Genomic DNA, 24,581 nt, shown 5'->3' on the forward strand with positions numbered 1-24,581 from the left:
TGGCTCTCAGTGTCCTTCATTATAAACCAAGTTAATGGTCTGGAAGTGAGAACCCATCTACTGTGCAGGTGTTGGGGGGGCGACTGTGTGTGTTATACGGGTAGGGAAAGAGCCCGTGACGCTCAGTACAAGTTTTGATAGTCTGTTCCCGACACTTTAAGCTTTTTTGCAATCTTCACCCTGCCGCTGGTACCTTCCACAATAATCCAAATACACTCTAGTCCCTTCCCTTCAGCAGGAAAGAGCCCACTCGGTGAGGAGGGCGCAGGGGGGTCGCGATAACAACGCTGATGCACCCGGCCCGGTTTTTAGGCTGATTCGTAATAGGAAGCGCGGGGTCATTGGAAGAGGGGAACAGTGAGCGAAGGCAGTCCGGGACGAGTCTCCACCCAAGGTCACGGTGCCCGCCCAAGAGGCGGCGAACCGAGGAGACGTCTCCCGGAAGCCCCGCCTCACCAGGGGGCCGAGGCCTCTCTCCTTTGAGTGCCGACGCGTTGCCTTTAAGGCTTTGGAGGAGTCACCGTATCGGTGGACGGGCAACGGAGTGCTTCGTGTTTTGTCCCTCGTCAGCCGCCGTGGGCCGGCCGGGCGCGAGGGCGGGGCAGGGTAACGGCGGCGGGGTCAAAGGCTACAACGCGCACCACGTGGGCCGGTGACTCCGTCCTTCCCGCAGCGGCCGCGGCGCGCAGGGCACTTGGGTTAGTGGCGCGGCGTGCGGCGCTTACTGGCGAGCCGGACGCCCGCTCCCGCCATGGTCATCAAGACGGACGAGTTGCCGGCGGCCGCCCCGGCCGACAGTGCCCGGGAGCACGGCTCGCAGGCAGGCGGCAAGGGGCGACCGAGCTCGGCTGGTGAGTGGGCCGGGGCCAGGGGGCAGCTGGGCTGGGGCCCCGGCCGAGTCGAGTCGGAGGGTTCGGGGCTCGGCGTGGGCAGCCGCCTTCCCTCCGCGTCCGTGTGGGCGGTGCACTGGGCCGCCCCCGCGCTGAAGGTCACCTTCACTGGCACCCCCGGCTACGGCCCGGACTTCGCATGTGGGGTCCGTGGAAGGGCAGCCACGGCGGACACACGCGCAAGATCTCGGGGACACGTGCGCGCACACGCGGTTTGGTTTCAGGGTGCGCCGTCGCCGCAGGCCGAAGGAATCGGTGGCCCCACCCCCTCTGCGCCCCGCTTGGGGAGCCCTCGGGGCCGGGGACTCTGACACTTGCGGCCCAGCCTCCTTCTGGTCCTTCTTGTCATAGACGTTCCTGTGCGGCAGAGCTGCAGCCCAATGAGTGAGGCTCTGTTTGGAGCTGCCCAAACTTGGACTGTGGGAAGAGCGCAAGTTGGGGTGTATGTTATGTAGGGGTGTCTCTGGTACACTCTTAAAGACAGGGTTTAACCCCGGGCCTTAAGGCTCTGGTCTCTACTTTAGTAATTGGCCTCCACTTGATTTGGGGGCAAAGCCTGGCTCTTTGGCAGGGGAGGTGTTTGTGCCTGAACTTGATCATTAACCTGCCTTATTGCGAAAAGTGGGTCAGACCAGAGCCGCTGTTTTTAAGGCAAAGGTCATTCGTGTGGAGTGGAGCTCCCAGCTCTCCCCCGTGGGGGCTGTGTGGTAGTGGCTTTGGGAGTGGCCGAGGCTTGTCCAGGGGTGGGGCCTACTTCTCTTGTACTTCGCCTGTGTCCTTTTTGTTATTTTCACCACGTCTCAGACTCCAGCCTTGAAGCTGGAAGCCCCTTCCTAGGCCTCCTCGCTTTTCCTCAGGGCCAGACTGGTTCTTTCCACCGAGGATGTCAGGGGAGTGCAGAACCACTTTATCTCTGGTTCTCCCCAGCTCTCCACCGTACGCTCTTGTCCCAGCTCATCATCATTCCTCCTGGCTTCAGTGAGCAGACTAGGGCTGACTTGGGAGTAAGAATGGGCCTAAGACATACAGTGTTTTTCATCACAGTGGATTTACCTTGCCTAGGCAAGGCCGGGGTTTGGGCAGAGGAAGAAATGCTGAAAATAACAGCATACCAGGCTGATGTGGTTCTGAAGCCACGGGCGGACGAGCTGGAGAAAAGGTTGGGGCTGGCTGGTTTCCCCACCATCAAAGAGATCTGAAGAGATAGGAAGCAACTTGTCCAAGGTCATAGTGATTTCATTGTCTGGGGAAGCATTTGGATTTCCAGCTTCTGGCCAGCAGGCTAGCACCAGCCTGGCCTAGAGGAAGCTGAGACAGGGGTGCTGGTTTATCATGTGTGTGGTTCAGGGAACTTAGGAGCTGGAGTGGTGGAGCGTTCGGTGACTAACCAGAATGAAGTTCCCTTCTTAGTTATGTGCTGAGAGGCTTTTTCTTGGAGTGAGGGGAGCTGGGTTGGGTTCAGGGTGTAACTCTTCATATTGGGATACAGGGCTTTCTAGTGTGTAGGATCTTGACTTCTGTGTTCCCAGAAAGCTGTTATAGATAACTGAGACTCATTTTACAGCCATCTTGGATCTGTTCAAGGGAAGCAACATTAATAGAGCCTCCCTAGTCTGCTTCCCTATCAGGTCAGGCTTTTGTATGGATATGAGTGCAGCCCCTGTTTCTGGAAGCTCTCCAGTACCTTTGAGGGGGGGATAAGGACAGGCAAGGGTCAGTTAACCTTCTTAGGAATAAAGTGGCTTTTAGGGGTTAAGAGAACAGGCAGGTTTTTCAAGTTCACAGTGGTGTGTCAGGTTCCTTCCTCACAGGGGAGGGCTCCCTGAATTGGGCGTGGAAACTGAAGGGGACTGACAGAGGAGAACTGAGGGGTTTATAAGTTGTGCAGCAGAATCTTGAAGCTGCTCTTTTGGGTGGTGTCTGGGGAAGCAGTGAACCACTCTTGGACCTTGAAGACCTGCTTCTGGTCTGGGGAAACAGGAAAGAGGCACACAGGATCTTTTCTGCCTCTGTCCCCTTGCCTTAAAGCCCTGAGTTCCTAGGATAGGGTGGTGTATCTTTTTGGGTTCTACTTCCTGCTCCAGCCTCACCTGCTGATTCCTTAGCTAGGGTGTGGCCAGGCCCTGGCATGGCCTCTGAAGACTCTGTCAGACTGGGGAGGTATACACAGGCTACTTATGGTTATTTAGATACCTTTGTAATTCCTGTCTGTGACTGTTTCTGGCCGGAGGAATCCTTATACTTGAGGCCCAGGGAGGGCATGTACTGCCTTTCCACCCTGATCTGTCCTTCTGGAGACTTGAAGCAGGAGTAGGTTATCACATGCACTAAGTGCTATTCAGGCAACGGATCCCATTCTGCAGAGGACTGCTTTTTTTTCTTTCACTTTTGCTAAATCCTAGGTCCTCAGGTCCTGGGATCTGAGTGCAGTGAAGTAGAGACCTGGATAGATCTTAGGGCCAGGTACACCACCTGGACTGCTTCAGCCTTGTCTCTCGGGAGCATGACAATAGATTGTACTCCAAAAGTGGTACCCAGAGGTCTGTTTGTGCCTCTGACACACATACCTTTTCCTAGACTTAGTTACACTGCCTTTTGCTTCTGAGACCTTGGACAGCTCACTTACTAGCCTTGTGGAGCTTCCGTTTCCTTGAGTGAGTTGGGATGGTGATCTGAAATGCTCCTTGTGGGGAGAGGCTCTGGAGTGAACACTGGGAACTGGAATGAAGACTGCCTTGGCATACTTTGACATTATCACCAGTCTGCCTGCTCCCCTCTCAGGGTTAAGGGTGTTTGGGGAGGGGGTTAGAAGGAATGGAGCTCTGTCTGGATCTGGCCCTTCTTACCTCAGGTCATAGTGTGAGGCTCAACCTGCTAGGGTTGAAGAGAAGCCAAGGGTCTGCTTAGCCATTTCAGGGACTGTGGGGACCTGGAGTGGGAGCCTGGCTCCCCTTCCCACGCCCATGCTAGTTAGTATGGATTCCAGAGCAGTCCTAACTGGGCCCTGGCAACAAGTCAGAGGCCCTGTGAAGGCTCCTTGGCGAGGCTGGGCATGCTGGTTCTCCACAGTGCGATGGCCTTCAGCCTCTTGCTGGCAGCTCTTTTTTTCCCCAGGGGAGACGTTTGGCTTTCTCCTGTCGGTGCATAGGCTGCTGGGAAGAGAAGAGGTAGTCGGCCAGCTTCTTGGTGCAGCATGGAGTCCTGAGGCATGGGTGCAGTTGTCCTCTGGGAGATTGATGGCCCATCCCCCTTTCACTAGAACCAGTGACTCTCAGGAAGGGACCTGCTGCCAGGTCACCTGCAGGGGGCAGCAGGAGCCAGAGGCCTCAGCCAGTCCCTTGACCTAAGAGGAAGAAGGCAGGGTGCTCTGTGTCCGGCAGCTGGTGGACAAGGGTAGCTACCTCATGTCCTGGGCCCGGGTCTGTGCTAGCTGTTGTCAACAGCTGGCTGAAGCGGTCCTGCCCACTGCCACTGTGGGTGGAGCTGAGGAGAGGACCCCCTTGCTGAGCCCTGCTCCTGCCAGCCAGTCCCCTACGCCTTCTATCCTAAGGGGCCCAGGTACCCCAGACGCCAGGTTTCTCTGCTCTCCTAATGGCTTCACTAGCAGTGATCCCTTTTCTGAGGTGTGTGGAGAGGTGGGCCCAAGTGCTAAGAGCAGTTCTTCCCAGGGTCCTGGAGCCACTGGGGCCTCCTGGCCCACAGCCGTCCTTCTGGCCGACCTTGAGCAGAATGCGAGGCAGGGGGAATGTGCCCTTCCCTCGGCTGCCCCAGCAGGCCTAGCCCCACTGAAACCTGAAGCCAGCTGGAGCTCCAGCCCTGAGCTGGCCAGCTGCATCACCACAAGGGTAGAAGCAGAGGCTGGAACAAGGGATAGAGTCGTCACTGGGCCTGGGCCTGGGCCTGGTAAGAGGGGCTGGCTGCCTTATTGCCATGGCAGCCCTGAGACTCCAGAGCTGAGAAGAACGCAGCTGCTGACTGTACCAGGTGGGCTATGGGGCTGTGTGGACCCAGTGACTGAACAGAGATCACTTGACATTAGTCCTGTGGTGGAGAGGCCTTCAGGGTCCTGTGGAGGAAAGAAGAGGACCAGGGCTGTCTTAAGTCTCACTATCCCAGACTTAGGAAACAGGGCTAGGGTCACCTTACCTTTTCAGTCCTGTCTTGTCCTCTCTATTCCAAGTACAGGCTATCTATTGAGGTCCAGGCTTAACTCCCTCCTTTTCATCTTCAGACCTAAAATCTTGTTCACTTTTGTCTCCAATTTGGAAGGCCATCTCTAGGGACCCAGCAAAGACAAGCTTCCCCACAACCCCCTTGCTGCTCTTAGCAACCTAGCCACCACTGTCCTGTCTTTGTCTGCTCTGTCCTTAGAGTCAGACAAGGGTTCACTTTGGGTAGGTTGTTCATTTATAAGGGTTTGAAGCCTCCCTTCCAGGGGTTTCTGGGCCATTGAAAGGGGCATTCTGTGTGTCCTTTGGTTGGATGGCACTCCTGTTTTGGAAGGGGTGTGGTGTGCATTATTGGAGGCCCATAGTGACCAGTGGCGTGAGCTGGGGTATCTTTGGTTCACTTTAAACCTTTCTAGGCTTCACTCAGCCTTTTTTTGGGATAAAGGAATAGATATTATATCTGAAACCCTAAAGGTTCTTTTTACCCACTATTAAGTTAAAGGATACAAGAAAAGGGGTGAGACTTCTCCTTGAGGTCCTTGATTTATAGACATACTATGTTGCTGTGGAGTAGAAAGGAACCGTGGGGTCTGGATGTGGTGGGCTGACATCTAGAGCATAGCTGCTCTGTCTGGAGCATTTCTGCTCAGAGCTGGGACAGTGGGGCTGCAGGCAGATATTGGGGCCAAGGTCTGTGTTTGCCAAGTGGAATCCAGTCAGGCCTATGTTTAGCTGGCAGGTTTCTGAGGAGGTCCTTGGCTTTCTAAGGGTGGAGGCTTTCTCTTAGTGCCTGGTGGGGAGGAATGGGATGTTCTGTCACTTGATTCTCTCTTCCCACAGCATGTTAAGTTAGGTACTGTTCACCGATATTGGGATCGAATGTAGACTACCCCTAATGAATTTGATATCTTTTCATTTAGCCATGGTAAGACAGAAGGTGGAACTGAGAGCTCCTGGTGTGAACAGCTATCCACAGTGCAGCATAGTGCTACTCCTGAAGGCAGTGCGTGTGTTCTGGCAGTGGTGGGGCTGGTACTTCTACCATCAGGGGCCATTTGGGCAGGCTCTGGAGAAGAGAGTTTATTCACCTGGGACATAAGAAAGAGCTTAAAGAAGCTGGAGAGATGGCTTGGTGGTTAAGAGCCCTGGCTGCTCTTCCAGAGGACCCAGGGTCAATTCCCAGTACTCACGTGGCAGCTCACAACTGTCTGTACCTCCTGTTCTAGGGGATCCAACACTGTCACAAAGACATACGTGCAAGCAAAGAACCAATGTACATAAAATACAAATAAGTTATTTTTAAAAAATGGGTTTGCCCAGTGAACCAGTATATCATGAGTGCTAGAATAACCCAGCAGAAGCTTCAGAACAGTTCAGCAGGTGATTGGGTGGTGTGTGAGTGTGTGTGTGTGTGTGTGTGTGTGTGTGTGTGTGTGTGAGTGAGTGTGTGTGTGAGTGTGTGTGTGTGTAATCAAGAGCACAGAGGTGAGGGAAGGAAATGGCAGAGCTGAGGCTGGTTTTGGGCAGGTGTCCTAGGCTGGCCCATATTTGAGTCTTCAGTGGTTTATCAGAAGAGTTCCAAATTGTGCTTTTGATGTTGAAAAACTACCAAGACTGGCTGCAGAGTCAATACCTAGGGTTGGGCTGGGTGTTGGTGGCTCATGCCTTTAGTTCCAGCACTCAGGAGGCAGAGGCAGGTGGATCTCTGAATTTGAGGCCAGCCTGGTCTACAGAGAAGTTCCAGGACAGCCTCCAAAGCCACAGAGAAACCCTGTCTCGAACTCCCTCACCCAAAAAATAAAAAAAAACCTAGGGTTGGTTGCAGGTTGGTGACTAGGTATGGGGGGGGGGGGGAACAGGGACTGGTCTGTTGGGGGATGGTAGGTTTCATCCTAATGAAATGAGCTTTTGATGGTATCTAAGGGGGAGGTCCCATGTTGATGGCAGTTGTCTCTGTTGAGAAGCTTGAGTGAGGATACTCTCCAGCTGTAAGCTCATGTGGCCGGTGCTGAGCTTATAGATGGAGAGTATTTGAATCAGTATGAGAAATGGGGTTAGGAGGGGCTGAGGTCAGCCCATAGCTTAGGGTCACTAGAGAGAATGGAGTTGGAAGAGGGCAACAAGGGTATTCCCTTAAATAGAGGAACAGTGGCCTTGCTGCTAGAGAAAGTTGACATGTGGCATTGCGGCCCTGGGGAGGAATCCCAACTGTGGATGGAAAAGGAGGGCATTGAATGTGTAAAGGAGATGACACTGATCTGTACATATGCAATGGGGGGAGGGGAGGTTCTAGTAGGTCTATGGGATGCACCCACAACTGGTGTACGAGACAGAAGCCCCGTCTGACTTCATTTTTCACCTTCCCCAGAGCCCCCATCAGTCATGCTGCTGAATGGTGATTGCTCAGATAGCTTCAAGAAGGAAGAAGGAACAGCTAAACCACCCAGAGAAAATGGGCTGGATGAGGGTGAGCCTGGTGACGAGACCACTGGACAGGAAGTCATTGTCATTCAGGACACAGGCTTTTCTGTGAAGATCCTGGCCCCTGGCATTGAGCCCTTTTCCTTGCAGGTAAGGTGAAGGAAGATGTGCTGGGGACCAGGTTCTAGTGTGCTGCTGGGAAGCATGTTTGAAAGCCAAGCCTTGTCTTTGCAAGTGCTGGGCCTATGTGCAGGAATCCGAGAGTCCTGGCTTTTGCCCAGAGTCTGGACTAGCGCAGTGGATGAGACCCATTGCCCCATTGCTGGAGTGCAACTACAAGCAGCAATTGGCAAGACCAAAGCCTGGAAACCTTAGTGTTACGTTACTTTCCCTGTTCTTCCATTCTCTGGCTAAAAGATTGTTCTTGGTCTCTATAAGTAGTTAGACCTGGGACACTGGGGCCAAGTTCTGTCTCGTTAGCTCACATATGAATAAGTATGAATATAAACACAGATGCAGATGAACATGATATTCCTGGATAAGACTTGGAATTTTAATTTTAAAACCCCGTAAGTAACAAAGTGGGGGGGGGCCTGGAGAGATGGCTCAGAGGTTAAGAGTACTGGCTGCTCTTCCAGAGGTCCTGAGTTCAATTCCCAGCAACCACATGGTGGCTCACAACCATCCATAATGAGATCTGGTGCCCTCTTCTGGCCTGTTAGCAGACATGCAAGCAGAACACTGTATAAATAATAAATAATTTTTAAAAAAGTAACACAGTGGGTATTTGGGGTGTTTATTCTAGGGTCCCAGGTACTTTGGCCTGGTAGCAAGGAGGTATACTCTTGCACCCTGCCATGTAGTTTCTTACCAGAGTGTCCTCCCTGGCAGGTGTCCCCCCAGGAGATGGTGCAGGAGATCCACCAGGTGCTCATGGACCGTGAGGACACTTGTCACCGTACCTGCTTCTCGCTGCATCTGGATGGCAACATGCTGGACCACTTCTCAGAGCTTCGCAGTGTGGAGGGGCTGCAGGAGGGATCGGTGCTCCGAGTTGTGGAAGGTTGGTCAAGATTAAGCTGGTGACTGCCACAGGAGGACCCAGAGTTAGGTCAAATAGGGCTAGTCTGTCCCAGCTGAGCTCACGCAGGTGGGCTGGTGCATCAGTGTGCTGCCCAGATGCCACTCCCTTTCTTTTCTGCTGCCTGGCAGTGTAAAGACAAGGGTCTCCATTTCTAAAAATCCAGCTAGTCCCAAACTAGATAGAAATCAAGCCTATCAAATTCTAAAAAGACAAGTGCCTCTTTAGGAACCTAGAAAGTTTTACAAGGTCTCTCTCTGTTGGTGAGAATTGTCCCGGAACTTGCTATGTGGACCAAAATGGCCTTGAATTTACAGCTAATGGGACTGCCTCTGCCTCCCAGTGCTCTTGATGGAGGACATCAGTCCTGTGCAGAGCCATCTGCTCTGGTGTGGTGAGGCTGGTTTGGCTGTACAATATAAGTTCCTGTAGCAGCTCAGAGGGAATCCCCAGAACTGTTAGTTTATGAAGAGCAGATGTGGAAAAAACGGGCACAGTGTTTATGCCTGTAATCCCAGCGCTTGGGTAGCTGAGGCAGGAGGATTGCTGTGAATTGGAAGTACCCTTGGGCTGCAGAATAAGACCATGTCTCAAAAAACCAAAAAGGAAAATAAATAAGTAAAAAACATGGGGAAGGTCTGACTCCACAGTTGATCATTGAACCTCTTTTTGTTCTTGCAGAAAGACCATTACAATTTCACAAAACACACTTTAGGGCATGTTGACTCTGGAAACTTGGACTGTGGAGGCCCAGCAGGTCCATAGGACTGGAAGTATAAGAACAAAAAAACACATGGCTCTAATGGGTTCTCCAGGGCCTGTGTGGGCTTCAAGAATAGGCAGATGGTAGAATGTTCTTGACAAACAAGGATCCCACTAGCAGGTAGACAGGTGTGTGTTTGGAAATCAGAAACCCACCTTATGTGTTCATCAGTTCATCATAGTGGAATTTTGAGGGGTTTTGTTTGTTTGTTTTTTGTATTTCCAGACAGGGTTTCTCTGTGTAGCTTTGGATCCTGTCCTGGAACTCACTCTGTAGACCAGGCTGACCTTGAACTCATAGATCCTCCTGCCTCTGCCTCCTAAGTGCTGGGATTAAGGCATGCACCCCACTGCCTTGCATAGGATTTAGTGTGCGTGCATGTGTTTGTCAGGGTCATGTAGCCTGGGCTTGCTCTCAGCCTGATGCCCCCACAGTTGTTAGGCATAGATGGCCAACAGTAAAAAAAAAAAAAAACAACAACAACAACAAAAAATGGGGAGCCTAATTGGAAAATTCAGGACTGGAGGGTATAGTTCAGCAGTTAAATATGGTTCAGTATGGTTCCTGCTCTTCCAGAGGACCTGGTTCAGGTCCCAGCACCTATATCAGGTGGCTCACAACAGCCAAAATTCCAGTTCTAGGATGGCTCAGAGGTTAAGAGCACTGACTGCTCTTTCAGAGTTTCTGAGTTCAATTCCCAGCAATCATACATGCAGACAGAATACTGTATACACAATAAAGAAATCTTTAAAAAAAATCCAGTTCTAGGGATTCTGACTGAGTCCTTCTTCTGACCTCCTGGGCACCCTCACACATGTGACATACAGTAATACAAAACACAGGTGCCTGGACTTGAATTAAAAACACATCTTTTTTTTTTCTTTTTTGAGTTTTCAAGGTAGGTTTGCTCTGTAACAGTTCTAACTGTTCTGGAACTCACTCTGTAGACCAGACTGGCCTCACAGAGATCCTCCTGCCTCTGCCTCCTGAGTGCTGGGATTAAAGGTGTGTGCCACCACCCTCTGATTTTAAAAATACGTCTTAAAAAAAAAAACAGGCCAGGCAGTGGTGGCTCACGCCTTTGATCCTTAGCACTTGGCAGGCAGAGGCAGGCGGATCTCTATGAGTTTGAGACCAGCCTGGTCTACAAGAGCAAGTTCCAGGACAGCCTCCAAAGCCACAGAGAAACCCTGTCCTGAAAAACCAAAACCAAACAAACAAAAAAGCAAAAATCAACTTCAGAAGGCATGGTAGTCTTTGTCTGATATTGGCATTTAAAGGCAGAGACAGGTATCACTGTTAGATCTAGGTTAGCCAGAGCTACATAAGCCCCTGTCTTAAGCTTTGTCACTCTTCCCAACTTGTAAAATATTTGAAGCTACCCCAGGAGATGCAGATTTATCTTAGTGGTAGACCATTCTTAACTCTACCCTCAAACTGTAAGAAAAGAAAGCTGGGGGCTGGAGAGATGGCTCAGAGTTTAAGAGCAGACTGCTCTTCCAAAGGTCCTGAGTTCAATTCCCAGCAACCACATGGTGGCTCACAACCATCTATGATAAGATCTTGTGTCCTCTTCTGGCCTGAAGACATACATCCAGACTGAATACTGTATGCATAATAAATAAATCTTAAAAAAAGAAAAGAAAAGAAAGCTGGGCATGGTAGCTTTCTGCCTGTGATCTCAGTACTTTGGAGGCTGAGGCAGCAATAGCACTGAGTTCAAAGGTAGCCTGGGTTACATAGCTGCAGGGTAGGATAAACCATAGAGAGAGACCTTGTCTTAAAATTTCAACCGACTAACCAACTCCCCGGCCCCCACAATAATACTCTGCAAATGTCCTCTTTGCAAGGCAAGTCATTCTGGGAGGGCTTCAGTAATGCTCCACCCTCTTCCTTCTGGCAGAGCCTTACACAGTTCGTGAGGCCCGCATCCACGTGCGTCACGTCCGAGACCTCCTCAAGAGCTTGGACCCATCTGATGCCTTCAATGGAGTTGACTGCAACTCCTTGTCATTCCTGAGTGTCTTCACTGATGGTGACTTAGGAGGTGCGGGGAAATTGGGTCTAGGACTTTTACAGAGGGACAAAAAAAGGGCTGCAAGTCTTCTCTACTTGGGAGTTTGGGGGTGGCTGGAGTCAAGGCAAACCAGGGCCACATCGAGTCACAGAAATAGTTGGTTCCTGGCTGACCACCAGCCTTGGGTCCCTCAGACAGTGGGAAGCGGAAGAAGGGCTTGGAGATGGACCCCATTGACTGCACGCCGCCTGAGTATATCCTGCCAGGGAGCCGGGAGCGGCCACTATGTCCCCTGCAGCCCCAGAACCGTGACTGGAAGGTAAGACTTCCAGAAACATCAAGGAAGCAAGACTGTGGTGTGGGTCCCAAAAGGTTTGTCTCTTCATGCTTGATCATTTCTGCAGCCCCTGCAGTGTCTGAAAGTACTCACCATGAGCGGCTGGAACCCACCTCCTGGTAACCGCAAGATGCACGGGGACCTCATGTACCTGTTTGTGATCACGGCTGAGGACCGGCAAGTGAGCATCACTGCATCCACAAGGGGCTTCTACCTGAATCAGTAAGCATCTGCTGGCCCCACGTGCTGCGCTGTGTCCCCGTATTCTGGGTCTAAGGACAGATACTTGGGGCACCTGCTCAGTGACCCTTCTCCTTGCAGGTCCACAGCCTACCACTTCAACCCCAAGCCTGCCAGCCCCCGCTTCCTCAGCCATTCCCTAGTAGAACTGCTCAACCAGATCAGCCCAACATTTAAAAAGAACTTTGCTGTGCTGCAGAAGAAAAGGTAGCGCCTTCACACTGCCCTGCCCTGCCCTGCCCTGTCTCCTAGTCACAGGCTGGCGACACACCTAGCACCTCTGCCTCAAGGAATGGTGCCCCAGTGCCCAAGAGTACCTGGTTCAGGGTGGGTAACAGCCCTGGGAGAACTCATTTGCTTCTGTCTGACTTCAGGGTGGCATTTCTGGGCAAGAGATGCCAGAACAGTGGGGGCCTTGAGTAGAGGAACTCACAACTGGGTAGTTAGCTTAGAGGGGTGTCCCATTTATGTCCCCATTCCCCTACTTGCTACAGGGTCCAGCGCCACCCGTTCGAGAGGATTGCCACCCCGTTCCAGGTATACAGCTGGACAGCCCCCCAGGCAGAGCATGCCATGGATTGTGTACGTGCTGAGGACGCCTACACCTCGAGGCTGGGCTATGAGGAGCACATTCCTGGACAGGTGCTACCCGCCCCCCAGCCAACCTTCTTGGTGCCGGGCTCCCATGCACCTCCAGGGGGCTTCCTCCAATTTCTATGGGCCTGTCCACAGGGAGGTGGAAGAAGGGGATAGTTCCCAGCAGGCCTGGAGACACATGCTGAACCTGCATCTGCCTCCCCGGCCCCTCCACAGACCCGTGACTGGAATGAAGAGCTGCAGACAACAAGGGAGCTGCCCCGCAAGAACCTGCCTGAGCGGCTACTACGAGAAAGAGCCATATTCAAGGTGACTGCATCCCCCTTGGACTAAAACACAGTCACAAACCTACCTGTTAACTGGGCTTATAGATAAAAGGAAAACTGGAAGCTGGTACTGGCCCTCCTTTGTTGGCAGCATTGGAGAGGTAGAGGTGGACCTGCACGCTATCTCAACTGCCTGCCTCCCAGGAAACCACCTCAGATCTTTTCTGTGGCTTCATTCATTGAGACTCTTTAGACCGTAGAAAGGGAGGGACCTAGCTGTCTTTGGGTGTGGTAAGTTCCAGGCATCTTGATGTCCTCCTGTGAGACATGATGCTCTCAATGAACCACATGTTGCGCTGATAGGGACCTTCTGGGCGCAATAGCACATTAGTATAAACTTCTAGAATTTTGTTACTAGTAGGAGGGTGTGTGTTCAGAGTTAGTGTGTAAGTGTGAAACTCAGTTCTCCCCTTCCACTGTAGGTCCAGGGATTGAAGTGAGGTAGTGCAGGCTTGGCAGTGGGTACCTTTACCTGCTGAGCCATCTCTCTGGCCCTGTATACTGTTTGTTCCAGGAGAAATGTTGAGGTTTCAAAATGGTTTTAAGAAATGATATTGTTGCCCTTTTGTAAATATGAAGAAACTGAGGCTAGGGTTCCTGACTCCCAGGGCCTGGCTGCCTTTACCATCCAGGCAGCCTGGGCCAGGGTAGCATGTTTTGGGGCCTGACTCACCTTCCCAACCTTGGCTTCCACAGGTGCACAGTGATTTCACGGCAGCAGCCACAAGGGGTGCCATGGCAGTTATTGATGGCAATGTGATGGCCATCAACCCCAGTGAGGAGACCAAGATGCAGATGTTCATCTGGAACAACATCTTCTTTAGCCTGGGCTTTGATGTCCGGGACCACTACAAAGACTTTGGTGGGGATGTGGCAGCCTATGTGGCACCCACTAATGACCTGAATGGTGTACGTACTTACAATGCTGTGGATGTGGAGGGGCTGTACACATTGGGTACAGTAGTAGTGGATTACCGGGGCTACCGTGTCACGGCTCAGTCCATCATCCCTGGCATCCTGGAGAGGGACCAGGAGCAGAGTGTCATCTATGGCTCCATTGACTTTGGCAAAACAGTGGTGTCGCACCCACGCTATCTGGAGCTTCTGGAGCGCACCAGCCGGCCCCTCAAGATCCTGCGTCACCGAGTGCTTAATGACCGAGATGAGGAGGTGGAGCTCTGCTCCTCAGTGGAATGTAAGGGCATCATTGGCAATGATGGGCGCCACTACATCCTTGACCTGCTACGCACTTTCCCACCGGACCTCAACTTCCTTCCTGTGCCTGGTGAGGAGCTGCCTGAGGAGTGCACTCGTGCTGGCTTTCCCCGAGCCCATCGACACAAGCTGTGCTGTCTGCGCCAGGAGCTAGTGGACGCCTTTGTGGAACACAGGTGAGGAGTGGCTGCTGCTGGCCTGATCTGCTTTGACGGCATGGCTGACTCAGTTAGGCTCATGGTCTGTTCTGAGGAAGCTCCTGGAAGAGGGAAACTCTGGCCTGCTCCCTAGAGCTGACTTGTACACCTCAGCCTTGGCCTGTCTCAGATCTCCAGGTGCAGAAATGCAAGGCCTCTGTCAGTTACAAACTAGCAAGGGGCTAAACTAAACTGGCATTCAGTAAAGTGGTCCTGGACTCTTAAGTAGCATTTGGAAACCTGGGGAGATGGTAGGTGGGTGAAAGTGCTTGCTGTATAAACATGGGGACCTATATTGCAAATCCCAAAACCATCAGCATACAAGGTTATATGGTAGCATGGGTTTAACAAGTCATGGGAGCTTGTTAGCTGTTGGGTAAGTCCAAGTTCACTGAGAGGTCCTGTCTCAAGAGAATAGGGCAGAGAGTAATACAGCAGGGCCTGAAGCCCTCCTATGGCTTTTGTGTGCATATATGCACACCCATATAAAGACACAAAGCCGGGTGTGGTGGTGTACTCCTTTAATCCTTGCACTTAGGGCAGGGGCAGAGACTGGTGGGTCCCTGAGCTCAAAGCCAGCTTGGTCTACAAAGCCAGAACTACACAGAGAAGCCAAACCAAAAAACAAGTTGGGCAGTGGTAGCACATGCCTTTATTCCCAGCACTCAGGAGGCAGAGGCAGATGGATCTCTGAGTTCAAAGCCATCCTGGTCTACAAAGTGAGTTCTAGGACTATTACACAGAGAAATCCTGTCTCAAAAAGCAAACAAAAACTCCCCCAAAATAAACAAACAATACCTCACAGGAAGATCTCAAGTGCAGGGCTGGGTAGTGGGACTGGCAGTGAACACACCACCTACTTACTGTGTCTCACACTATGATGAACTCTTTACAAATATCACTGGCTTTCCTGTGACGCTCATTGTTGTGAGGCCTAGTCTGCAGTCTCTTCCCCTTCCCCATACACCCCAACTGTCCTCTCACTGAGGAGAATTTGGTGGGGGTTTGTTTAATTTGTTTTTGAGACAGGGTCTTGGTATGTAGCAGAAGCTAGCCTGAACTCACAATCCTCCTGTCTCAGCCTCCCCAGGGCTGGCTGGGATTACAGTTGCACAGCACACTTTGGTTTTGCTTTGACCTGCTGTCTGGCCAGGTTGCCAGCTTGGCACAGGCATACATGCACTCTCACATGTATGTACTGGACAGAATGTTCTCATGCTTACATTTTCTTGCCCCCAAAGGTCTGGAGCCTGGGCCTGCCTTGTTTTTCTTCAGTTGTAGAGTTATTTGCTATAGCTGTGTGTATGAATGTTTTGCTATATGTATGCATGTGTGCCTATTTCCTGTATAGGTGATGAGTGGTCACAAGGGCATTGGGTTGTCTGGAACTAGAGTTACAGATGGTTGTGAGCCAACATGTTAGTATTGGGAATTGAACCTTGGTCCTCTATAATAAGAGCAACAAGTGTTCTTAACCACTGAACTGTCAATATGACGTCCTGCTTCATCATGTCTGCTCTACTGTGCTCTAGGTACCTTCTCTTCATGAAGCTGGCTGCTTTACAGCTGATGCAGCAGAAGGCCAGCAAGGTTGAGACTCCCACCTCCCTGGAGAATGGTGGTCCTCCTTCCTCGGCAGAGGCCGAGTCTGAAGACTCAGTAGGACCTGAGGCAGGGAGTGAGGAGGAGGGCAGCAGTGTGAGTGGCCTCGCCAAGGTGAAGGAGCTGGCAGAGACCATCGCCTCAGACGATGGCACAGGTGGGGATGCTGTGCTTGTTTGGGACAGCCCAAGCTGGTCTGGGCAGCTTAGCAGTGGGTGGCTCATGACCTCTGAGAGGGCTGTGGGTCAAGAGGCTCACAGTAGCACAGCTCTACCTCCTATCCTCACATGTCCGCAGTAGACCCTCGAAGCCGAGAGGTGATCCGCAATGCCTGCAAGGCTGTTGGCTCCATCAGCAGCACGGCCTTTGACATTCGCTTCAACCCTGACATCTTCTCCCCAGGCAAGTGTGTGGCGTTCAGGGTAATCAGTGAATGAACCTGCAGGCAAGGGCAGATCATCATGGGGTGGGCTTGGGGCCTCAGCAGAAAGCTGCCTCCAGGTGGCCTCTGTCTTGGTCCTGAAGTTACCTACTCGGCTCAAGCCTTCCTTTTCTCTCTTCCCAGGGGTTCGCTTTCCTGAGTCCTGCCAGGATGAAGTTCGGGACCAGAAGCAACTGTTGAAAGATGCAGCAGCCTTCTTGCTCTCCTGCCAGATCCCTGGTTTGGTGAGGGAGGGGCTGGAGAGTGGGGGCTGCCAGAACCGCTGTTGCAGACCTTGTTGCCTCATGCCCCTTGGTCTCTTGTCACATAGAACCTTTATAAAGCTTTTACATTAGCTCTTCCTAGCCGGACAGGCTGTCAGGGCTGGAGAAGTCAAAGGAGGCATCAGGCATAGGCTCTGCCCTGCTGAGGCTGCGATTCTGGTCCTCAGCCTCAGATAGCAGAGAGGCCTGGGATTTCCACTTGATCGCACTAGCTTTCTCCCTGGGCCCCTGAATGACAGGCTTGATTCCTCCTAGCTATATAGCATGGCCCTTGGTTAGGTGGCATGCTTGTCTCAGATTGTAAGCCTCAGGATGACTGGAGTAAAGCTTTGGCTCTTTCCCACATGACCAGATGACCCTGTGCCTCCTGTGGGCCCGAGGTCTTCACCCAAGGAGCCAGGCTCCTTCCTGATGGTGGGGTTGGGGGGGGGGGGGTTCATCTTTCTGTTCCCTTTGCTTGTGCAGAAGATAGGGACAGGTTCCTGTGCCCTTTTCACACCTTATCTCCATCCCTCTTCCTCTAAGCCAGAGCCTTAGTTCTTTCCTTTTTTTAGGGCAATAGGGAAAATCCAGAGGGGGGAGGGACAGAGGGCTAGGGCTGGTCTTGACCTGATGCCAGTCCCACAGGTAAAGGATTGCACAGAGCATGCTGTGTTGCCCATGGATGGGGCCACGCTGGCTGAGGTGATGCGCCAACGTGGCATTAACATGCGCTACCTGGGCAAGGTGCTGGATCTGGTGCTACGGAGCCCGGCCCGGGACCAGCTGGACCACATTTATGTGAGTGGGGCCTAGGCTGGGAGGCGGTTGCTGCAGCTGGAGACCTGGAACCTGCCCAAGACTTCCTTCCTTAACCCCTCAGAAAATCGGTATTGGAGAACTCATCACACGCTCTGCCAAGCATATCTTCAAGACATATCTACAGGTGCTGCCACTCTCCCCAAGTTGGTGGGACCTCCCCGGGTGGCATGGGGCCTGGAGAAGAGCCCTGGGTGGGGGCTTAGGGCCATCCTGACTTCAGTCAAAACTTGGCTCAGGGAGTGGAGCTCTCAGGCCTCTCAGCTGCCATCAGCCACTTCCTGAACTGTTTCCTGAGCTCCTACCCCAACCCCGTGGCCCACCTGCCCGCTGATGAGCTGCTCTCCAAGAAAAGGAACAAGAGGAGAAAAAATCGGCCTCCAGGAGCAGCAGACAACACTGCCTGGGCTGTGATGACCCCCCAGGAGCTCTGGAAGAACATCTGCCAGGAGGCCAAGAACTACTTTGACTTCACCCTTGAGTGGTGCGGGCACAGGGGACAAGGGTTACCACAGCTGTAGGGGGTTGGGGGCAGCATCTAGGGCCTGTGGTCACAGGGCAGTGAGTGAGGACAGCAGGCAGTAGCTGTGGGGACCGGTATGGGGAGGCAAGGTTTGGAGGAGTGCTTAGTGATTCTGGAGTTGAGCAGCTGTCCAGAGTGGCAGGTGGGCGCAGGGCTGCTCAGCCCCCACTCCTACCCCTAGTGATTCTGTGGACCAGGCTGTGGAGACCTACGGGCTGCAGAAGATAACACTGCTTCGAGAGATCTCCCTGAAAACTGGGATCCAGGTGGGCCTCCATTTCCAGCCTGAACCACAGGACGTGGGGGAGGGAGCTTTCTTGGGTTAGTAGTCTCTGGTTAGACGTGGCTGGCAGGCTGGGAGGTGCTGTCCTTCTGTGTCCAAGGCTGAGGCTTTGGGTGCTGGACCCTGTCCCCAGATTCTGCTGAAGGAGTACAGCTTTGACAGCCGCCACAAGCCTGCCTTCACTGAGGAAGACGTGCTCAACATCTTTCCTGTGGTCAAGCACGTCAACCCCAAGGCCTCAGATGCCTTCCACTTCTTCCAGAGTGGGCAGGCCAAAGTACAGCAGGGTGCGTGGCACTGTGGGCTGGGGGAAATGGGTGTGTCTTTTGTCCAGCCCTGACCTTGCCACCCGGGCTGCCTCGTAGGCTTCCTGAAGGAAGGCTGTGAGCTCATCAATGAGGCCCTGAACCTGTTCAATAATGTGTATGGAGCCATGCATGTGGAGATCTGCGCCTGCCTTCGTCTCCTGGCCCGCCTCCACTACATCATGGGTGACTATGCTGAGGTGTGTAAGCTGTGGCACCTCTGCCTGTGTCCATAGTATTGATTGGTGGCTCCATCGTCACCCCCTGTTGGAACAGAGAATGCTCTTCCTTGGGCTTTTGGGTGGGGAATAAGTGGCATCCAGAGAGCCCCAAAGTTCATTCTGTGAGAGAACCTTCCCTTTACTCCTGTCCTTGGGGGGACTCCGTTGTCTCCTCTCTGCTCTCCTAAGGTATGCATGACTCAGAGTAGGACACTCAGGGACAGTGGCAAGGGTAGACTTTGAGAGCCTGTGAGTAAGCTATGGCACAATACCTGACCTTTGAGTGACCATGAGAAAAGCAGCGGATAGTTTTCTTCAGTGTTCTGTAAATGTATTCCAGCTGTTTCGTTGGCTTTGAGAGGCCTTTTGCAGGGGTCAGCATACATTAGACCTCCTTTCTCAATCAGAGGCTGTCCTAAGAAAACTTTTAAGTGTATATGCAGTGTAGTTTTGGATCTTTTTGTATTTGCATAGATTTTGTTAGGTAAAAAGACAAGGAACAGTAGAGTTTCAGGTGGTCTCTGGGTTCAATAACCTCCAGCGTCACAGTGGCTGGTTGTACCTCCTGCTGCCTGCGTGCATGCAAGTGGTAGAGACTCCCAGGTAGAGCACGCTGTGTGGGGCCCTTGCATGAGGGCCAGTGCTCACCTGAGATTGATGCCCTCTGTCCAGGCACTCAGCAACCAGCAGAAGGCAGTGCTGATGAGTGAGCGGGTGATGGGCATCGAGCACCCCAACACCATCCAGGAGTATGTGAGTAGCCACCTTGGAATTGGTGTGTGGGCAGGGTAGATGCCTGGGCCCACTCTGATCACCATGACCCCAACCACAGATGCACCTGGCCCTGTACTGCTTCGCCAGTAGCCAGCTGTCCACAGCCCTGAGCCTGCTCTACCGCGCCCGCTACCTCATGCTGCTTGTATTCGGGGAGGACCACCCTGAGATGGCATTGTTGGATGTGAGTGTTGGAGAGGGGAATGTGGGTGATCAGGTGTCCATAGGTGGACTCTAACCTATGTGCAGGGGAGGGGCAGGCAGGGAACTGAGTTGGCTCTTATCCTCCAGAACAACATCGGCCTGGTGCTGCATGGTGTCATGGAGTATGACCTATCCCTGCGTTTCCTAGAGAATGCACTGGCTGTCACTACCAAGTACCATGGGCCCAAGGCCCTTAAGGTGGCTCTCAGGTAAGGCAGTACTATCTGAGACCTCCAATAAACTCTTGGTGGCAGGGGAAAGGGATCTAGTTTTATCTTCTGCCTTTGAGAAAGGTTCTCTGAAGTTCTACCTATGATCTGTGCCCTGGTTTCTCAGAGCTGGGGGGCTGGACTAGTCCCCAGGTGGTCTCCACCTCTTTGTCCCTCCTTTGCCTCATATATTCTGTTCCTTGCAGCCACCACCTCGTTGCCCGAGTCTATGAAAGCAAAGCTGAATTCCGGTCAGCCCTTCAGCATGAGAAGGAAGGTTACACCATCTATAAGACGCAGGTGGGCTTCAGCAGGGCCTGTGAAGGTTGGCCTGTGTCAGTGCAGTCCTGATCCCCCTTTGCTTTGACCCTCGTTCTCTACAGCTAGGTGAGGACCATGAGAAGACCAGGGAGAGCTCTGAGTACCTCAAGTGCCTGACTCAGCAGGCTGTAGCCTTGCAACGCACCATGAATGAGATCTACCGCAATGGCTCCAGTGCTAACATCCCACCCCTTAAGGTATGGACCTGGGATGAGTGGGTCCAGTTCCCTGGCCTCCTGCCAGGCACCTCTAACCTCTGGCCTTCCCCACCACTCTCAGTTCACAGCTCCTAGCATGGCCAGTGTCCTGGAGCAGCTCAATGTCATCAATGGCATTCTCTTCATTCCGCTCAGGTGAGCTCGCCACCATCCCCACAATCTGGCAGCCCGTTTTTAATTATTGTGGTTTTGTTTTCTCAAGACAGGGTTTCTCTGTTTCTTGAAGCTTTCTTTCTAGACTAGCTTTGAACTGCTCTGCCTCCTGAGTACTGGGATTAAAAGCATGCTCCATCACTGCCCAGCTTAGGTCAGAGCTCAGACTTTAAAAGCATATGCTCAGCAGTTTTTGTGATTCCTCCCAGACCTTCATAATCCAGGAAATATAGCTATAGTGTTCGATTTTGTATTGTTTATTTTCCTGTTGTGAGACAGCTAGCTCAGGTTAGCCTTTTTAGTGCTAGCCTAGGCTAGCCACAAACTCACTATATGCCCAAGCCAGCCTCATACTTGTGGCAGTCTTTGGCTTCAGGCTTCTGAGTGTTGGGATCACAGTTGAATTGTATATGACCATCTGGTTTCTTTTCATTTTTTAGAATAGTTTGCTCAAGTTCATTTTATTTAGATAGCATCTCAGATACCCCAGGTTTTTCTCAAACTTGCTATATAGCTGAGAATGACCTTGAGCTCCTGTTGCCCAAGTACTAAGAGAGCCCAGGCTCTCCCTGTACCTGGCACTGTTTTCCATTATCGTGGTGATCTTTCACCTGAGTACGTACAAAGTGACTCCATTCTGGCTACCTGCGTTTCCCGTGCAGGGCTGTGTCCTGTCAGCTAGCCTTTTGAAAACTCCCCTGCAGCTCTTAAACTGCTTGGAGAACACCTCCCTCCTGAAAGTGGGAGGTAGTATTGGTAGAGCCAGCAGTAGAAACACCTGCCCTGTTTTCTGCATGTGGTTTGCTGTAGAAGTCAGGTTAAGGGCAAATTGAACTTAGGGGCAGGGGGTGGCATACCTTCACCAAATGCTTTGTAAAGTGTAGGGAACACTCAGATCTGGGAAGAGCGTCCACACATCTCCCACTAGTGAAGCAAAGGGCTCAGTTCGCAGTTCCTCGTGCCACTGTGATGTGATAGAAGCTGCAGGGTGGCAGAGGCCCATGCTGCTCTCATTCCACCTTTGCCTCCTAATGCTCAGCCAAAAAGACTTGGAAAACCTGAAGGCAGAGGTGGCCCGGCGACACCAGCTCCAGGAGGCCAGCAGAAACAGGGATAAGGCTGATGATGTGGCCACTGATCCTGAGCCAGCAAGAGCCCAGCAAGAGGACATGGGCTCTCCTCAGACTGCCAAGGAGGATCCTTCTCTGAGCTTACAGGGATAAAAAAGCAGAGAAACATGGACAGTCAGCAGCCCCATTACCCAGTGATGCAGACAGATTCCACGAGAAGGGGGCATGCCCTGCAGATTGGGAGGGGAAGCTAGTCCTCCACTTTCCACCCCTGCCCCACCCCCAGTATCTGCCTGGGGCCCCGGCCTGGCCTGCCTGCCCCCAAAAGATAGTTTGCACTGGTTCAATGAATATTCGATGCAGAGGCCTAATTGAAGAGAATGAGGTGATTAGGCATCAACTCCAGCGTTGGGGGCAAGTGCCCCTCACAGCCTCCTGTCCTCAAGCAGGCGTGTGTGTGCCCATGCCTGTGGGTGTCTTGCTCCGTCCTTCCTGATGTACATAGCCCAGTCAGTTGTGAGTGGATGACGTGCAGATGCAATCTCTCAGGTCATTTGTATGTTTGACATTACGGCTGCTGCTTTTGTTGCCACTCCCCCCAGGCCCAGCCTGGCTTAAAGTCCAGGTTGAAGCCAAAAAACATGGGGGCTTTCCTGTGTCCCGGGATGGGGGAGCCAGATCCCTGGTAGGGTGCAAGGTAAGACCTGCAAAGACCTGCAGTGGCTTTCCTGTGATTGGACCTGGCCTACCTGTAGCCTCAGGGTGAGGGGATGGGGCCTGCAGTGGTGGACCCCCCACACATCCATGTGCCTGGCCTTGGCCAAGCAGGAGGCAGTACTGCCACAGGCTTTGACTTGCCTACCTGCTCCCTGTACCCCAGGTGGGCATAACCTAGGGGGCCAACAGTCTGAATGTATCTTTCTCCCCATTATTACCTGAGCTGCCTAACGCACAGTGGGGGGTAGTTAGGTAAGGGGCAGGGACCCAGGGCTGGATCATGGATTCCAGGGAAAGTGCCATGCACAGGAGTGGTTGTCACCTCTGGAGCCAGGCTCCTTACTTGGTCTTTGCCATATAAGCACTTCTACAGAGGCTCTGGGGTGACGGGGCTCCTACTATCTGGCTGCTATCTCTCCCTGCCTGCGTTGCTTCTCTTTGTCTGCTGTCCCTGATGGAGATGGCCACCCTTTGAGCCTGGGGGAGCTGTTCTAGGCAGAGCCCCTGCTTGGGGTTTTGCTGGAGCTGCTGATGGATAGTCTATGTCCAGGGACCTTGTTTCAAAGGGAATGGGTGTGAGCCAGCAAGGCATCCCCACAGCTATCAAGAACGTTTTCTTGTTTTTAAACCATCACGTCTTCATTTCACATTGGAATAAAGTGAGTTTTTGAAACCTGCTGCCCCAGCCTCACCTGTGTGCTCTATTAGCCAGGCTTCTACGTCCGAGTAAGGCCTGGGAGACAGTTATTTATCTATTGGGTCAAATTCAAGGTTGCTTATCAAGTGCCTGAAATGGAAGGTGTGGAACTCCAGTTCAGCTGAGACCTACCCAAGGAACAAGGGCGCAGTGAAGGACATGTGGTAGAGGCACTGGAGGGCAGGCTCCGGGTTCCTAAGACTTGGTGTTCCACTGATGCTAGGCTTCTGCTTCATTACTTTCCCTTGCAGTCAGTAGACCAGGCAACACTCAGGGTTTTGGAAGCAGCAGCAATGCTGCTTTTGCGAGTAATGAGCCAGCTTATGCCAGGCTAGTGAAGTAAAAGGAAGAGGTGGCCAACTAATAGTGAGGTCCCAATGGTTGGTGGCTGCTTCACAGAAGGTAGGTCTTGGGCCTCATGCATGCTTGAACATGTTTTCCTGCTTAATGATACTCAGGAATTTCAAAATCCTAGAATTTCATTTTGATAAGTTGGGTTGTGGTGGCACACACCTCGGTGTCTTGGACTTTCTAAAAAATAGCAGGTTTTTTTTTTTTTTTTTGGGTTTTTCGAGACAGGGTTTCTCTGTGGCTTTGGAAGCTGTCCTGGAACTCACTTTGTAGACCAGGCTGGCCTCGAACTCACAGAGATCCTCCTGCCTCTGCCTCCCGAGTGCTGGGATTAAAGGCGTGCGCCACCAACGCCCGGCAAAAATAGCAGGTTTTTTGGTGGTCCTTTTTTTCTTAAGGCAGTGACAGAAAGATGTCCCTGATCTTGATACTAAGTAACATCCGTAAGTACCCACCAGTGATTTGATTATTTAAATCTGGTGTCTATGTTCCCTAGTATCCATTATACTCTTATGCAAGGTTTCTTATAGACTAGGCTGGCCTTGAAATCCCTTTTAAACTGAGTGACTGTGACCTCTGATCTAATCTTAATGCCTCTACCACCTGTGTTTACAGAGGTGGGGAACGACACACCATAATGATTGGCTAATTTTGTTCTGAACATGTTTACTCTGACTCTTGTTGAAGACACATTTCTGGAAAGACATCACACCAAGTTGAGACTGCTGTGGATGTAATTTAATCAGGTGTTTACTAGTCACCCTGGAGGCCAATTTTTCTTGGTTCCTTTAAACATTATTGTTGAACACCTTTCGTAAAGTAGTGTTGGGGGGTGGAGAGGTGGTTCAGATGGGTGTTTGTTTTTCAAGATGGTTTCTCTGTCAATAGCCCTGGTTGTCACAGAGCTCTGTAGATCAGGCTGGCCTTGAAATCCTAGTACTGGGATTAAAGGTGTGTGCCACCACAACCCAACTTCAAAAATCTTAAATTATGTGCAGATATGTGAAATCTGTGAGATGATGCATAAGTGAACTCAGGACAAGGGGAGTTGGTTCTCCCCTTCCACAGTGGGTACTGAGATAAAATTTGGGTCAGGACTGTACAGCAAGCACTTTTTACCCGCTTAGCCACTTCACTAGCCAATTAGACAACTTGAGTAACACAAGGAGCGGTTGCT

General features: G+C 52.0%; 1 protein-coding gene across 2 annotated transcripts; it reads left to right on the top strand.

Moving 5' to 3' along the window:
- The first annotated feature begins 641 nt into the window (after positions 1 to 641).
- On the top strand, positions 642 to 23,034 carry Cluh (clustered mitochondria homolog). 2 transcript variants are annotated; one of them, XM_005067406.4, is made up of 26 exons: positions 642 to 851; positions 7,428 to 7,630; positions 8,372 to 8,543; positions 11,228 to 11,371; positions 11,536 to 11,660; positions 11,746 to 11,900; positions 12,000 to 12,125; positions 12,413 to 12,560; positions 12,732 to 12,824; positions 13,538 to 14,232; positions 15,786 to 16,012; positions 16,153 to 16,257; positions 16,421 to 16,521; positions 17,188 to 17,340; positions 17,423 to 17,485; positions 17,598 to 17,842; positions 18,063 to 18,147; positions 18,298 to 18,451; positions 18,530 to 18,669; positions 19,363 to 19,443; positions 19,523 to 19,648; positions 19,756 to 19,877; positions 20,084 to 20,177; positions 20,261 to 20,395; positions 20,478 to 20,551; positions 21,609 to 23,034. In XM_005067406.4, the coding sequence occupies exons 1-26, from the start codon at positions 752 to 754 to the stop codon at positions 21,790 to 21,792; spliced, it is 4,050 nt and encodes a 1,349-aa protein (XP_005067463.2). In that variant the 5' UTR covers positions 642 to 751; the 3' UTR covers positions 21,793 to 23,034. The 2 variants fall into 2 exon arrangements, with proteins under 2 accessions (XP_005067463.2, XP_012967172.2); XM_013111718.3 differs by having other exon boundaries at positions 16,156 to 16,257.
- The last annotated feature ends 1,547 nt before the right edge of the window (positions 23,035 to 24,581 follow it).

Source organism: Mesocricetus auratus, unplaced genomic scaffold, assembly GCF_017639785.1.
Source record: "Mesocricetus auratus isolate SY011 unplaced genomic scaffold, BCM_Maur_2.0 Super-Scaffold_100007, whole genome shotgun sequence".
NCBI lineage: Eukaryota > Metazoa > Chordata > Mammalia > Rodentia > Cricetidae > Mesocricetus > Mesocricetus auratus.

Bases quoted from the DNA above. Each gene is read 5' to 3' on its own strand.
- Cluh (XM_005067406.4), top strand. From the start codon at position 752: ATGGTCATCAAGACGGACGAGTTGCCGGCGGCCGCCCCGGCCGACAGT. The intron at 12,825-13,537 runs GTGACTGCATCC...TGGCTTCCACAG, and splicing joins GAGAAAGAGCCATATTCAAG to GTGCACAGTGATTTCACGGC. The intron at 17,341-17,422 runs GTGAGTGGGGCC...TTAACCCCTCAG, and splicing joins ACCAGCTGGACCACATTTAT to AAAATCGGTATTGGAGAACT.